Source organism: Bombina bombina, chromosome 1 (assembly GCF_027579735.1).
Source record: "Bombina bombina isolate aBomBom1 chromosome 1, aBomBom1.pri, whole genome shotgun sequence".
NCBI lineage: Eukaryota > Metazoa > Chordata > Amphibia > Anura > Bombinatoridae > Bombina > Bombina bombina.
The window spans coordinates 1,127,479,034-1,127,496,775 of record NC_069499.1 but is presented as its reverse complement, the minus strand read 5'-3'; the positions used below and the strand labels follow the sequence as shown (position 1 = coordinate 1,127,496,775).

Sequence of the window (17,742 nt, the reverse complement as noted above, 5' to 3'; positions counted from 1 at the left end):
TATTTATGTGTTTTTATGTATATATGTATTTAAGGACATATGTACACATAAATACAAATATACACATATATACAAATATATAAGTACATTTGAGACCTTTGCAGTTAAAGTGAAGGTAAATATTCATGGCGGAGTGCCCGGTTTTTAAATATATTATTAAAAACAGGAGCACTTTCATTCATTTTCTTCTTCCAAGCCGGACCAGTGACCCCCCATCCGCAGCTGCTCTGTACTTACGTCAGCAATGACAAATCCGGCTTCCTCCAATCATGGCCTCCCCCCCACAGAGCAAACATTTCCTGAGACCATGCTGTGATTGGAGGAAGTCGGTTTCGTCATTACTGTGTAAGTACAGCAGGAAGAAGCAGGCGGGGATCACTGGTCCGGCTTGGAAGAAGAAAAAGGTAAGTATTTTAACAAAACCGCTGCAATGTAAACTTTCATGAATGAAAGTGCCCCAGTTTTTAATAGTATTTTTAAAAACCGGGCACTCATTCATGAAAATTTACATTCACTTTAAGTAGATGAAAAACTGTAAAGTCATATGTATGCAATATTCATGTTTGATAAAGTGTTATACTGTGTATTTACAGTGAACATTTGACATTTTAATGTGCTGCACATAGCAGAATATGTTTTAAGTGTTTTTAAATAGATATTCGTATATATCTGTATATATATATATATAGGTATAGATATATATATTGTACCAAAATGCCATAAGATATACCGTATGTAGATATATGTATATATGAATACATAGAACATATTGTGCTTTGTGAAGAACATTGGAATGCAAACTATTCATATTTTTATATTGTGTTAGTGAACTTGAGAATATGCGTTCAGGTTAGCGCGAGAGTGGGGTGTTTTCCCCACACTTTTTTCTCCATTGAGGTTATCGCATACACAGTATTCTAACTTCAGCTTTTTGCACACATCGGGTTAACGCGAGTGATAACCCTTTGTTTTTAACTTGTAATATGAGCACAACCCGACACACACAAAAAACTTACTTCTAGCGAAATTAGCGAGAGAGTAAAAGTGCTAAAAAGCAATCAAATTGTAATATGGACCACATCTGGTTTCAATGTTTTAGGTTGTTTTATGGTTCTCAGCTCTGTTCTATTTTCTCTGACTCTTGGCTGCTGCTTCTCCTGATCGCTTAAATATATATTATAATTATTTCGAAAAGCTTATCAAATTATTTATATACAAAATTTCTCATAGAAATTAAAAATAAATTGTGTATAAAATCATTAATGTTTTCTAAAGGATTAAAACTTGGGAAATGTCCAAAATGTATTTGTGTTTGGGGAAGTCTTAGGTTATAATATACTATTATTTTCTTTACTTATACCTAGATTGTTCTTTCAACATGCAGTTACAATACAATGTTTGTTACTTTGCCTAATATGGGGTTAATGTTTCCTTAATGAAGTCACTTCCTGTGTTGCTGTCAACTGTGTCTCTGTCAGAAAAGGGTGTCGAGGAATCTTCCAACAGAGCACAGAATGACAGAGCAATCAGGAAATACCTCTCACTCCTGCATCTAAGGTTGCCAAGTAACCAGAGGGCTCGGCTGCAGCCATGTGTATATATATTTCTAACAGCTTCTTACAGAAGACATTCCAGCTCTGCATAGAAACAAACCATCAAGCGCAATTTCACAGCACAATGGGTATTCTCCTGAGCACACTTCATCAAGCTCTTATGAACTTTTCTGGCACCAAAGCCCGAATCCTTCTACTTGGTCTGGATGCAGCTGGGAAGACCACAATCCTCTATAAGCTCAAGCTGAATGAGACTGTCTGTACATTACCCACAATTGGATTCAATGTTGAGACAGTGGAGCCGATCCGTAATGTGACATTTACTGTCTGGGATGTGGGAGGCCAGGAGAAGATCAGAGCCCTATGGAAGCATTATTATGTCAACACAGATGGTCTAGTATTTGTAGTTGACAGTGCTGACTGGGAGAGATTTCCTGAGGCAAGAAAAGAGCTGGAAGCCATCCTGGAAAGTGATGAGATGAGAGGAGTCCCATTTTTGGTGATAGCCAATAAGCAGGACCTTCCTGGAGCCAGGAGACCAATGGAACTGGCAGAAGAGCTTGGACTAAGGAAGATTCAAGGACACCAGTGGCATGTCCAGGGATGCTGTGCAACTAATGGGGATGGACTTGTAGAGGGTTTAGAAGTTCTCACTAACCTGGTAAAACAATTCCAAAAGTCCAAGTCATTCTGAACACAGAGACCTCAGAGATTACCACATTTTTAAGAGATTAACATAATTTTCATTGATTTTGATCAAACTTTAATTGACTTCAGTCTCCTTTTGCCTTGCTAGAAAATGAAAACTTGAATGTACTTTTACTCCATAACCTTAAAAAGTCAATGAAAACATCTTGGGAAAAAATAATAAAAATGTTAATTTTTGTGAAGAAAATATTTTTACTTCCCTCAGACATTTTACTTTTTCTTGGACATCCTCCCTAATGTAATTAGATTAATAAATTACACGTGGAATGCTTTATACTATGTATAGTTCTGTATATAAGAATGCATTAATTCTAACATTTTGTATGCACCACAATAACAACAAATGTGTGCTTTATTTTAATGAGGCATATTTATTATTGTCTGCAAACATGATTTGCACCGACTTTATATTTGAGCAGATACGTATTGCATTGTACAGATCTGTTTAATTTAATTAATTGTAAAGAAATGTCATAAACAATACAGTTTTTTCTTCTTCTTTACATTAGTATAAAATATGTGTTAATAATAATTGCTTATATTGCTTCATACTAAGGTAACAGTAAACATGTTTATATAATAATATTAAATGTTTAATTTTGTGTAGTAAAACAACTTTGCAATATACTTTATTTATTTTGCTCCCTATTCCTGTAATTTAAAGGGACATGCTGTATATGAAAGAGCAATATATATATGAATAAATTAGTTTTGCATTAAGAAACATAAGAGCTGTTTACATTTAAACTGAAACTATCAGGAAGTGCATGATTGTGTATAGATGAGTATATTACTATTTTACTACTCACTGTCTGATAGACAATTCCTACAGAAAAAGTAAAAAATATTCTCTTTCAGTTGGAATGAGAAAATGTTTGAGCATCACTACATCTCTTCAACTCTAAAAAATAGTTGGTTTTCCAGTTCTGAGAAATGGTAATTCATACTGCAGACTTAAAGGGACATTCCAGCCTAAATTGGAATCCCCATGGATGCATTACAGTTTTGAATAGAAGCATTTTTGTAATATACATTTATTAGTAAAAATGCTTCTAATAAAAGCTGTAGTTGTTTCAAAAGTGTATTTTAGTATGCTCCATGCACCAGCATTTTAAACACAACACTTGCTCAGAGAGCCTAAGGTGCTTGTACCATTTAATAATTACTCAATTTTTTTATTGCTAACATGATACAAGCCCCACTGGCCCTCTGAGAGGCTGCAGTATTTAAAATGCTGGTGCACTGAGGATATCTAGCTATGCTTCACATGCACGTGCAGAGTAAAATACTAACACTAAAACAGTGCTAACTTTTACTTGAAGCATTTTTTCAAAACATGTCTATTGCAGATATGTTTCTATGCAAAATGTGTAATTCATCTATGTGCATATAATTTTGACCAGAATGTCCCTTTAACAAGCCTAACCATGCTAGTATGGACATCCACAGGTGAAATATGAAATACACCATACAAATATAAGATATCAGTGGGAGTTTCTATTGTAAATACATCTTTGCATTATTTAAAAAATTGTGGTTGCTTATGCTTAGATATATAAGGGTTAAAACTTCATGGGGGAGGGGGTCATTTGCTCCACCTTTCACACACTTGTGCCTGCTAGATATCTGTGCATAACTGGCCTCAGCAGAGATTAGATAAAATGAGGAACTGCAAAGCAAAGGAGATTTTGTTAACAAAATAAAAATCATTGTAGTCTGGCTATTGAAAAACAATTGCAGCAGATAATGGGGTCTATTTATATACTGTATGTGAGGGCAGACATGATCTGCTATAGCAAACCATGCCTGCCGCACATCGATAAATGCCGACAGCATACACTGCAGCACTCCCTGCAGATTTGCGGACAATCGGCCACTAGCAGGGGGTGTCAATCAGCCCGATCGTACATGATCGGGCAGATTGCTATAGGTCTCCTCAGAGGCGGCGTATGAGTTTAGGAGCAGCGGTCCTGAAGGCTCACGCGGAAACAAGGGGAACAGGGGGCATTTGGCCCTTGTTAAATAGACCCCAACCTGTTATTGTATTAAAAATCACTCTAACATAGTATGTTTATTACAAAAGTTTACAGTCCTTTTATCTAAAAGTCAAACTAGTTTTCAATATAATGGGGTATATTTATCAATGTGCGAGCGGACATGATATGAAGTAGCATATCATGTCCTCTGCATATCGATAAATGCCAACAGCATACGCTCTCAGCATTTATCATTGCACCAGCAGTTCGATCGGATTGATTTCTGTCCGCGGCCTCAGAGCAGATGGACAAGTTATAGAGCATTGGTCTTTAGACCGCTGCTTCATAACTTCTTTTTTTTTTATAAAGAGGTTTATTAACATTTCAGATCAGATACAAATTCAAATAAGAAATTCAAGTAGTCATTCTGTACCACAGAAACACATCCTGCTTCATAACTTCTGTTTCCGCGGAAACAGGGGCATCAAGCTGCCTACGGAGCTTGATAAATAGGCCCCCAAGTTCTGATTTTACTTACAGCACCGGTCACCACTCCTGAGCATTTTTAATTTTTTAATTTCTGACTTGTCAAACACAACAGCCAATCACAGGCCATAGTGACAGCCTCATTGACATAAAGTGCAGCCTGCATCTTGTTCCTCTGCTTGGCAGTTGTTTTATGACAAGCATGGCCTATCTGTCAAATAACACACACTGAAGCTGAGGTGATGGAAACTTGTCTCTTTAAGCAGTGAAACAAAATCCTGTTAATACACATTTATTTTATTTGCATCTTCTAAAAAAGATTTACATATGCAGCAATGAGTAGTAGCTGATTTAAAAAAATGTAGTACAGATGCTGAAAAAATAGAATATTGTCATTAAAACAATAGTCTTGTCAAAATTAAACTTTCTTTTCTAAGACATGGAGAGTCCACAACATCATTCTAATTGCTGGGATATTCATTCCTGGCCAGCAGGAGGAGGCAAAGAGCACCACAGCAAAGCTATTAAGTGTTACTTCCCTTACCGATAACCCCCAGTCATTCTCTTTGCCTCTGTCAATGGAGGAGGTGAAGTTCAGTGTCTGAAGAATGGAATCCTTTTTTGGGTACTTTTCCCTGCAAGCAAGGATTTAGGTTTAGTTGTGTCCACGTCAATCTCTTGAGTAAGAGTAGTAGTGGCTTTTAAGCAGTTAGAAAGTTGTGAGGTAGTCCTTGCTAGAATTTCTAACATGCTTGCTGCCCTTGGTATAGAAAGCCAGAGTTGGTTACTCTGTTCTTTCTTTTTCTGCAGGTCTCTGATAGGAGTATGTGTCCTGTCACGCCTTGCGAGCTGTCTTCCTGCTGGACAGCTGGATTTGCAGTTCAGGCAATGCCACAGCTTTCTCCTCTAACATCCCAAGGCTCCACGGCTTCACATACAGTGCCCTGCAGTTCCTCTCAGCCTCATGGAGGAGTTTATTTGCCATCAGATTTTGCTGCACAGATATCCTCTGCGGTATCAGCGGCTTTATCTGCTTTTCCTATGATGGGGAAGCGCAAGAGGAAATCTAAAATATTTTTAGAGTGTAAGGTGTCTGTCCCATCTGCTGCTATGCAGGTTGCCCTCCCTCATAAGTCTGATAAGGAGGATACCTTAGAAGCCTCTGAGGGTGAAAATTTTGATTCAGACAGTATAATTCCTTTGTCTGATGCTGAAGAAGTAAACTTCAGATTTAAGCTTGAACACCTTCGTTTACTATTAAAGGAGGTACTGGCTACTTTGGACGACTCTGACTCTCCTGTCGCTGTCAAACCTAAGAAATCTAGTAAGCGTAACAGATACTATGATGTTCCTGCCTCTGTGGAAGTGTTTCCTGTTCCAGACCGTGTGATGGAGATTATTACACAGGAATGGGAGAAGCCAGGGATACCTTTCTCCCCGTCTTCCATCTTTAAAAAGATGTTTCCTGTTGCTTACTCCATTAGAGATTTGTGGCGCACGGTGCCTAAGGTAGAAGGGGCTATTTCTACCCTGGCTAAAAGAACTACGATCCCTATTGAGGATAGCTATTCCTTTAAGGATCCCATGGACAAAAAGCTGGAAACTTATTTGAAGAAGATGTATGTTCATCAAGGTCTTCAAGGTCTTCAATGGCAACCTGCAGTTTGTATTGCCACAGTAGCAAGTGCAGCATCTTATTGGTACAATGCTTTTTTTATTTTTTTTATTTTATAAATAAAGAGACTCTGTTGGAGGATATACAAGTTAGGATTAAGGCTCTCAAACTAGCCAACTATTTTATCTCTGATGCTACCATGCAAGTTATTAGACTGGGAGACAAGATGTCTGGCTTCGCTGTTCTAGTCCTGGTCTGGAAGAAATAATTTCTGTAATTACGGCTGGAAAGGGGTCCTTTCTATCACAAGACAAGAAGAATAGACCTAAAGGACATCAAAGTAATTTTTGTTCCTTTTGTAACATCAAAGGTCCAAAGCCTTCCTCTCAATCCTCTAAGCAGGAGCAGTCCAAGTCTTCTTGAAGACCCAATCAGTCTTGGAACAAGGGGAAGCAATCAAAGAAACCCTCAGCTGAGACTAAGTCAGCATGAAGAATCTGCCCCCGGTCTGGGATCGGATCAGGTGGGGGGCAGACTTTCCCTTTTTTGTCAAGTGTGAATACGAGATGTCCCAGATCCTTGGGCTGTGGACATAGTATCTCAGGGTTACAAAATAGAATTCAAATCTCATCCTCCCAAGGGCAGATTTCTCCTCTCAAGGTTATCTGCGGATCAGGTAAAAAGAGAGGCATTCTTTCAGAGATTGTTCCAGTTCCAGTAAGAGAACATAATCTGGGATTTTATTCAAACCTGTTTGTGGTTCCCAAAAAAGAGGGAACTTACAGACCCAATTTAGACCTAAAGTGTCTCAACAAGTTTCTCAGGGTTCTGTCCTTCAAAATGGAAACCATTCATTCCATTCTTCCCTTGGTCCAAGAAGGTCAGCTCATGACGACCATAGACCTGAAAGATGCATATCTTCATGTTCCTATCCACAGGGATCATCACCAGTTCCTGAGATTTGCTTTTCTAGACATGCACTTTCAGTTTATTGCTCTTCTGTTTGGCCTTGCCACAGCTCCCATAATTTTCTCAAAGGTTCTGGGGGCTCTCTTGTCAATTGTCAGGTCTTGGGGAATTGTGGTGGCGCCTTATCTGGATGACATATTGGTTCAGGTGCCATATTTTCAATAAGCAAACTCCCATACAGAGATCTACTTGTCTTTTCTAAGTTCCCCTGGATGGAAACTGAATCTGGAGAAGAGTTCCCTTGTTCCAGCAACAAGGGTCTGTTTCTTAGGGATCATCATAGATTCCCTATATATGACGATTTTTTCAGAGGATAGATCTGGACCAGTTGACAAGAGATTCTCTCTTGTGGTGGATTTCTCAGGATCATCTGTCTCAGGGCACTTGCTTCCAGAGACCTTCCTGGGTGATTGTGACCATGGATGTCAGCCCTCTAGGCTGAGGAGCAGTGTGGGACTCATTAAAGGCTCAGGGCCTATGGACTCATGAGGAGTCTGTTCTCCCCATAAACATCTTGGAGTTGAGAGCAATCTACAATGCTCTGATGGCTTGGCCTCAATTGTCCTTAGCCCAATTTATCAGGTTCCAATCGAACAAGATCCCCTCAGTGGCTTACATCAACCACCAGGGAGGAACTCAGAGTTCCTTAGCCATGAAGCAGGTGGCATGGATTATTCAGTGAATGGAAGCTAAAAAAAAAAAAAAAAAGAGAGAGAAAAAATTGCATGCCCAAGCACACAAAATAATCCCAGAAGGGGCGCTTCCTACTTACTCCAGAGTTCAACGTTAAACAATACAAACAAATTGAAAATAAAGTCCATATAATCCTGAACAGGCAACTCTCTGTCAAAGAATGGTCAAATTCTGGTACTTGACAATCTGCTCTGCAGAAAGATAAACAGAGGCGCCACAATGGCCTAGTACCACCCAAACAGAAGATATAAATAGAGAAAGTTGGAAAAATACTCACAAGTGTAATGCACCCAATGGTGCTACTGAGGCGGGTTTGAGCTTTGCAGTAGTCCAGTTCACTGTTACAAATTGACTGTCATGTCAGGTCTGTAACACTTGAGAAGGTAATCCCATTATCTGTGTATGGATAAAGAGCAAACAACCATAGCCCAGTACTGTGTTGACAGGGTCAGCAGAATAGAAGACAAATTAATGCACTTACAAGATAGAGAGCACCTCCAGGTGCAGTAAGAGCAGTCTGGGACTTCACAGCCTCCCAGCTGACTGTACTCCACAGCTGACTGACTCCACAGTAAGCAGTGAAATAAAATCCCCCAAAAAATTAAAAAAAAATCCCAAAATGGAATTACAATGAACACCACCAAAGCAGCAATTGTATAAATAAAAACAATAACTTTATTAAAAATGATGCGTTTCTCAGCCTCTGCAAGGGCTGTTTCCTCAGGCTATACATACAATAAATGAAATACACTTGCTAAATAAAGGGATAAAAAAGCTCTGATAGGTTAAACAATTAATAAAAATCCCCTGTGTGTGTCATCAGTAGTTAATTAGTTGACATAGTAGCAATAGTAAACAATGACCTCACATGAGAGATTTAACATAGATTATACATAGTAGAGTTGTGAAAGTTTAACAATCTATATACATGGGCCCAAAATTCAAAACACTTTAAAACAAGAACAAGGAAAAATCTTGTTTGCCCATAGGCATTGCAATCGTATGCTTCTGTTTGCAAATATAAAACACAGAAATCACACATATACTAAATGGCAATATAAAAAGCAGACCCCCCACAGTCACAAAATGCAATGTGGGGCCAGAAGGCTCTCTGGACGCTATGCGTAAACACTCAAGTAATATGGATAAATTATCCCATCCTAACTACATAGAGCCTGACGAGCTAACAGCTGATCTTGTAGCCTAAGTAACCATACTGTCATGTTTACAGTTCTTATCCTGTTCTTTGACTCTCCTTTTTTTATTGTACTCTTGCACCTTACTTGTCAGCTCCGCCCATAACCTTCCACATAAAAGCGTTATTCCCACTTCCTATGATTCTTGGTAATTCTACTTACTCAGCTAAACCTGTAATCATTGGTATTTGAAACTGATGCCTTCCTACAGCAACGATCTACTCCGCTCTCTGGATTCTCTCTACAGCGGTGACGTCACACGCCAACGTGCTGTAACCCGAAGCGGATCTACACTATAGCTGCAGCCAGTAACGGACGCTTCAGCCCGGTAACAGATGCTTCAGCTTGGGACACACAGCCCACCTTCTCGCTGCGATTCCTCCTGAGTATCAACGGCTTGCAAAATATCTACCTCCATCATCTCAGTAAGTCTTACTCTCATACTTATTTGGATGAATAAATATTGGGACTTTGATACATATGCTAAAGATTTAATTTGACACTAACTTAAAAGGCTTAAAGTCATCGTTAACCTTAGCAACACCTCACATACCTGAATTACAACCGGACATGCTGTCAGCTGCACTTATTAACATTTTGGGACCTTGTTGCAAACACCAAAGTCTTATTAGCTCCCTTGTGCACTAACTACTTTAAGTAACCTTTGCTACGTTAAACCTTGTGCTCAACAACCTGACTTATGACCCGGTACACAGTTATTTCTTTCACTCTAACACTTCCAGATATCTTCATGTATTTCCCCTCTACATTAGAGTGTTTTACTATTAACTGAATAAAATTGTACAACTCTCATGAGACATAGGAGGGGAAACTTCAAACATTTGGTAGAGTTATTAATATACTCTGCAGATCCAAATGCTTGATACAACCCAGGCTTATATTATTAGTTGGTCTCCCTGAGGATACTGACTTGTTCTCCCGCTGCCTTCTGGTCTCCATATCAGTAGCTCAGGAAGTCCTTCTTACACATAATAATTATTTACAACAAATCTGCAGTTGTGGTTCAATAACTGAAATCCACCAAACCCTTTATTTTAGGATTTCCAGAATCTGACAGTATTACCAAGCCTGTACCATGGACCCAGCGGATTTGATTAATCACGTCCAGGCCCTAACCCAAACAGTAGACAACCTCACAAAGGGCTTCACTTCTCTTCAACAAGAGAACACTTCCCTTAATAATTACTTTAACAACAAAATAGAAACATTAAAACAGTCTTACAGCACTCCAGAACCACAGCCCAGCCCCCCAGAATTTGTTAACGGCCACAGATATGAGTTTAGGGAGTTCAAAAATTCATGTTATCTGTATTTCATACCTTAGAGGAGAACCCCGAATTTGGGCTACCTTGTTTTTCGAGTCTAATGACCCCATACTCCACACATTAGATCAATTCTTTAAGGCCATGGCTCAACTATATGATGACCCCTATAAACAGATATCAGCAGAAACAGCAATGAGATCCTTAAAGCAAAATAAAAGAGTTGTTGAGGATTATATAACATATTTTAAAAAGTGGTCCAAAGATTCCCAGTGGAATGATCTCTCCCTGCGCAACCAGTTTCGTCTAGGCCTTTCAGATCCCCTAAAGGACGAACTAGTCAGGCAGAACATGCCAGACACCCTTGATGAATGAATTGATATAAGTATCACCCTGGACCGGCCCATTAGGGAAAGGAGGTCAGAAAAACAGAAGTCCAAACCCATCACAAAAATACTACAGACCACACCAGTTCTAACTTCTCCCTCTAAACAGGCCACTAAATCCCCCTCTGTACCTATGGAATTTGGATTTGTCAGGGGCCCACTTTCCAACCAAGAAAAACTTAGAAGAAGGGCTAACAATCTCTGCATGTACTGTGGGGGACATGATCACTCCGTCAAAGATTGCTCTCTGCTACTACCAAGGAAGGGTAAGCAATACACCGATAATCTTTGTTTATCAGCTAAGGAACCACAAATCACTGATTGTTCTTTGCCAGTTCTTTTACAGTGGGATCAACAACATATCAACTCACGAGCAATTCTTGATTCCGGAGCCAGCCACAATTATATTGATTATCACTTCACGTGTGCCAATAAAATTCCACTGATTAAAACGAATAAACCTAGTCTACTGCGTTTCATCGATGGGAATGAAATCTCGTCAGGGCATATCTACTATCACACAGTCGCTCTACGCATTACCACAAAAAATCACCATACTGAGTTTGTCACCTTTGATGTGATTCCTTCTCCTCTATATCCTATAATTTTAGGTATTGGGTGGTTCATGTTACATGATCCAACAATAACTTGGTCTACGTCTCAGGTAGTCTTCAATTCTCTTTATTGTAAAAATACTTGTATGTTTCATAAACAGTTATTGCTTACTAATCCTTCTACTATACCTAAGGAATACACCTGTTTCTCTGATGTCTTTGATAAAAAATAATCTGAGAACCTGCCTCCCCATAGGATTTATGACTGTCCGATCAACCTTTTACCCGGTGTAGACATTCCATAGGGCATGTTTTCCCTTTGTCAAAACCGGAATTGGATCATCTAAAGTCATATCTACAAGACAATTTAAAAAAAGGTTTCATACGACCTTCTACCTCTCCAGCAGGAGCAGAAATATTCTTTGTTTGAAACAAAGATCAATCACTCAGACCCATAGTAGATTATCATGAATTAAATAAACGTACAATTAAAAATAGATATCCTCCACCCCTAATACCCCAACTTATAGAAAGGCTACACGGAGCTGTATACTTCACAAAATTAGATCTCAGGGGTGCTTATAATCTAATCCATATCAAATCTTGACACGAGTGGCTCACAGTATTCGGCACCCGATATGGCTTATTCGAGTATACTGTCATGCCATTCGGGCTGTGCAATGCTCCAGCCACCTTCCAATATCTAATAAACGGCATCTTCAAGGATCTACTGGATCTATTCCTTGTGATATACCTTTATGATATCCTCATATATTCAAATACTCTGGAAGACCATATAAATCATGTCAGCATTGTACTAACTTGTCTCCGTGACAATTTCTTATATGTTAAACTTGAGAAGTGTATTAGCTTCCTTGGTTATACGATCACCCCAGAGGGTATAAACATGGAAAATGACAAAATCTCTGCCATAGTAAATTAGCCCACTCCTACTACGAAGAAACAGGTTCAAAGGTTTATTTCGCCAACTTTTATAGGAAGTTATAAAAAACTTTGCAGAACTGACCAGACCCTTAACCAATCTGACAAAAGTAAACACCAAATTTCTTTGGAATAATGAATTACAAGTAATTTTTGATTTCCTCAAGACTAGTTTCACGAGCGCTCCTATTTTACGTTTCCCGGATACTACTTTACAGCATATCTTGGAAGTTGATGCATCTAATACTGCAATAGGTGCCATACTTTCCCAAAGGCAAACCCTCAAGGATCCGATACATCCAGTCGCATTTTACTCACGAGTGTTAAATTCTGCTGAAGTAAACTACCCTATCGGAGAGAAGGAATTACTTGCTATTAAGGCTTTACTAGAACATTGGCGACACCTTCTCGAGGGCACCTCCATACCTGTATTAATTTATACTGATCATAGGAATCTGGAATATCTCAAGTGCAATCATACATTAAGCTCACGACAAGTCCGATGGAACCTATTTCTAACCAAGTTTAATTTTCTTATTACTTATCGCCCAGCAAACAAGAACAAAAAGGCTGATGCTCTCTCCAGGCAGTATAATCATATTTACCTGGAAAATGAAGAAACATCTTTAATACCCTTAGATAGGTTTATCGGACTCTCCCTTGATAAGGCTCAGATGTTCAAAACCGAACAAGCTTCTGATACGGAACTACCAAGAACAGACTTACTCCAACATCCTGATGGTATATTCTACCATCTCACACAAGTCTATGTGCCAAAAACACTTAGGAATCTAATTCTACATTCCCTTCATGATACTCCACTCACTGGACATCCAGGCATTAAAAAGACCCAAGATCTTATACAGAAATTCTTCTGGTGGACCAATCTCTTGAAACATACTGCAGAATATGTCCTCACCTGCAAAACCTGTACCACCTCAAAGAAGGAAAAAAGACACCATACGGGCAGATATTGCTTTAGATTTTATTGTGGACCTTCCTCCCTCTAATAAGTTGAATACCATCCTCGTTGTAGTGGATCTCTTTAGCAAAATGGTGCATTTTATTCCTTTCCACAAAACACCCTCTTCTTCAGAAACAGTGCAGTTAATGATAAAAAATGTCCTCAGATTACATGGCTTGCCTGATACCATCACCTCTGATAGGGGAACCCAGTTTACTACTAAATTCTGGAAACAACTCTGTCATAGCTTGGGTATAACTAGGAGACTTAGCACCTCCTTCCATCCACAAAGTAATGGACAAACTGAAAAAAACAATCAGTGCATTGAACAGTACCTCAGGTGCTTTACTTCTTCCAGACAAGACAATTGGTCTGAACTACTACCTTTTGCAGAATTTGCATTCAACAATGCTACTCACTCCTCTGCGAAATCCACTCCATTCTTCGTTAACTACGGATTCCATCCTACCTTCCACTAGTGATGTCGCGAATAGTTCGCCGGCGAACATAGCATGTTCGCGTTTACCGCAGTGGGCGAACATATGCGATGTTCGATTCGCCCCCTATTCTTTATCATTGAGTAAACTTTGACCCTGTACTTCACAGTCAGAAGACACATTACAGGGAGTGCAGAATTATTAGGCAAGTTGTATTTTTGAGGATTAATTTTATTATTGAACAACAACCATGTTCTCAATGAACCCAAAAAACTCATTAATATCAAAGCTGAATAGTTTTGGAAGTAGTTTTTAGTTTGTTTTTAGTCATAGCTATTTTAGGGGGATATCTGTGTGTGCAAGTGACTATTACTGTGCATAATTATTAGGCAACTTAACAAAAAACAAATATATACCCATTTCAATTATTTATTTTTACCAGTGAAACCAATATAACATCTCAACATTCACAAATATACATTTCTGACATTCAAAAACAAAACAAAAACAAATCAGTGACCAATATAGCCACCTTTCTTTGCAAGGACACTCAAAAGCCTGCCATCCATGGATTCTGTCAGTGTTTTGATCTGTTCACCATCAACATTGCGTGCAGCAGCAACCACAGCCTCCCAGACACTGTTCAGAGAGGTGTACTGTTTTCCCTCCTTGTAAATCTCACATTTGATGATGGACCCCAGGTTCTCAATGGGGTTCAGATTAGGTGAACAAGGAGGCCATGTCATTAGATTTTCTTCTTTTATACCCTTTCTTGCCAGCCACGCTGTGGAGTACTTGGACGCGTGTGATGGAGCATTGTCCTGCATGAAAATCATGTTTTTCTTGAAGGATGCAGACTTCTTCCTGTACCACTGCTTGAAGAAGGTGTCTTCCAGAAACTGGCAGTAGGACTGGGAGTTGAGCTTGACTCCATCCACAACCTGAAAAGGCCCCACAAGCTCATCTTTGATGATACCAGCCCAAACCAGTACTCCACCTCCACCTTGCTGGCGTCTGAGTTGGACTGGAGCTCTCTGCCCTTTACCAATCCAGCCACGGGCCCATCCATCTGGCCCATCAAGACTCACTCTCATTTCATCAGTCCATAAAACCTTAGAAAAATCAGTCTTGAGATATTTCTTGGCCCAGTCTTGACGTTTCAGCTTGTGTGTCTTGTTCAGTGGTGGTCGTCTTTCAGCCTTTCTTACCTTGGCCATGTCTCTGAGTATTGCACACCTTGTACTTTTGGGCACTCCAGTGATGTTGCAGCTCTGAAATATGGCCAAACTGGTGGCAAGTGGCATCTTGGCAGCTGCACGCTTGACTTTTCTCAGTTCATGGGCAGTTATTTTGCGCCTTGGTTTTTCCACATGCTTCTTGCGACCCTGTTGACTATTTTGAATGAAACGCTTGATTCTTCGATGATCACACTTCAGAAGCTTTGCAATTTTAAGAGTGCTGCATCCCTCTGCAAGATATCTCACTATTTTTGATTTTTCTGAGCCTGTCAAGTCCTTCTTTTGACCCATTTTGCCAAAGGAAAGGAAGTTGCCTAATAATTATGCACACCTGATATAGGGTGTTGATGTCATTAGACCACACCCCTTCTCATTACAGAGATGCACATCACCTAATATGCTTAATTGGTAGTAGGCTTTCGAGCCTATACAGCTTGGAGTAAGACAACATGCATAAAGAGGATGATGTGGTCAAAATACTCATTTGCCTAATAATTCTGCACTCCCTGTACAGCCAATCAGCAGCAGACCCTCCCTCCCAGACTATCCCACCTCCTGGACAGCATCCATTTTAGATTCATTCAGAAGCTGCATTCTTAGTGAGAGGAGGGACAGTGTAGCTGCTGCTGATTTAATAGGGAAATCGATAGCTAGGCTAGTGTATTCAGTGTCCACTACAGTCCTGAAGGACTCATCTGATTTTTTCCTGTGTAATCTAATTGCAGTTGCCTGCCTGCCAGCGTGTGTGTCAGGCTCACAGCGTATACTGTGCCCACTTGCCCAGTGCCACCACTTATATCTGGTGTAACAGTAGTGTACATTTAAAAAAAACAACACTTTTTTGACTGTGAAATAATAGCAGACAGCTGCCAGTACCCAAAATGGCCGCAAATAAGGCAGATGGGGAGGGTTAGAGAGCTGTTTTGGGGGGATCAGGGAGGTTGGGGGCTAAGGTGGGATGCTACACCACAGCATGTGTAAATATGCTAAAAAAATTAAAAAAAAACAAAAACCTTTTATTTTAGTACTGGCAGACTTTCTGCCAGTACTTAAGATGGCGGGGACAATTGTGGGGTGGGGGAGGGAAGGGAGCTGTTTGGGAGGGATCAGGGGTCTGATGTGTCAGGTGGGAGGCTGATCTCTACACTAAAGCTAAAATTAACCCTGCAAGCTCCCTACAAACTACCTAATTAACACCTTCACTGCTAGCCATAATACACGTGTGATGCGCAGCAGCATTTAGCGGCCTTCTAATTACCAGAAAGCAACGCCAAAGTCATATATGTCTGCTATTTCTGAACAAAGGGGATCCCAGAGAAGCATTTACAACCATTTGTGCCATAATTGCACAAGCTGTTTGTAAATAATTTCAGTGAGAAACCTAAAATTGCGAAAAAAATTAAGTTTTTTTTTAAATTTGATCGCATTTGGCGATGAAATGGTGGCATTAAATATACCAAAATGGGCCTAGATCAATACTTTGGGTTGTCTACTACACTACACTTAAGCTAAAATTAACTCTACAAGCTGCCTACATGCTCCCTAATTAACCCCTTCACTGCTGGGCATAAAACATGTGTGGTGCGCAGTGGCATTTAGCAGCCTTCTAATTACCAAAAAGCAACGCCAAAGCCATACAAGTCTGCTATTACTGAACAAAGGGGATCTCAGAGAAGCATTTACAACCATTTATGCCATAATTGCATAAGTTGTTTGTAAATAATTTCTGTGAGAAACCTAAAGTTTGTGAAAAAGTGAACATTTTTTTTTTTATTTTATCGCATTTGGCGGTGAAATGGTGGCATGAAATATACCAAAATGGGCCTAGATCAATACTTTGGGTTGTCTACTACACTACACGTAAGCTAAAATTAACTCTACAAGCTCCTTACATGCTCCCTAATTAACCCCTTCACTGCTGGGCATAAAACACGTGTGGTGCGCAGTGGCATTTAGCAGCCTTCTAATTACCAAAAAGCAACGCCAAAGCCATATAAGTCTGCTATTTCTGAACAAAGGGGATCCCAGAGAAGCATTTACACCCATTTATGCCATAATTGCATAAGTTGTTTGTAAATAATTTCTGTGAGAAACCTAAAGTTTGTGAAAAAGTGAACAATTTTTTTTTTATTTGATCGCATTTGGCGGTGAAATGGTGGCATGAAATATACCAAAATGGGCCTAGATCAATACTTTGGGTTGTCTACTACACTACACTTAAGCTAAAATTAACTCTACAAGCTGCCTACATGCTCCCTAATTAACCCCTTCACTGCTGGGCATAAAACACGTGTGGTGCGCAGTGGTATTTAGCAGCCTTCTAATTTCCAAAAAGCAACGCCAAAGCCATATAAGTCTGCTATTTCTGAACAAAGGGGATCCCAGAGAAGCATTTACACCCATTTATGCCATAATTGCATAAGTTGTTTGTAAATAATTTCTGTGAGAAACCTAAAGTTTGTGAAAAAGTGAACAATTTTTTTTTATTTGATCGCATTTGGCGGTGAAATGGTGGCATGAAATATACCAAAATGGGCCTAGATCAATACTTTGGGTTGTCTACTACACTACACTTAAGCTAAAATTAACTCTACAAGCTGCCTACATGCTCCCTAATTAACCCCTTCACTGCTGGGCATAAAACACGTGTGGTGCGCAGTGGCATTTAGCAGCCTTCTAATTACCAAAAAGCAACGCCAAAGCCATATAAGTCTGCTATAATGGCATGTCTGGCACACAGTG

The 17,742-nt window shown here is 39.6% G+C and overlaps 1 protein-coding gene across 1 annotated transcript; it reads left to right on the top strand.

The window, feature by feature from the left end:
* Positions 1 to 1,517: 1,517 nt before the first annotated feature.
* On the top strand, positions 1,518 to 2,448 carry LOC128641448 (uncharacterized). The gene has a single exon (XM_053694087.1). The coding sequence runs from the start codon at positions 1,591 to 1,593 to the stop codon at positions 2,245 to 2,247; it is 657 nt and encodes a 218-aa protein (XP_053550062.1). The 5' UTR covers positions 1,518 to 1,590; the 3' UTR covers positions 2,248 to 2,448.
* The last annotated feature ends 15,294 nt before the right edge of the window (positions 2,449 to 17,742 follow it).

Excerpts from the sequence above, each read along its gene's own strand:
- LOC128641448 (XM_053694087.1), top strand. The coding sequence starts at position 1,591 with ATGTGTATATATATTTCTAACAGCTTCTTACAGAAGACATTCCAGCTC.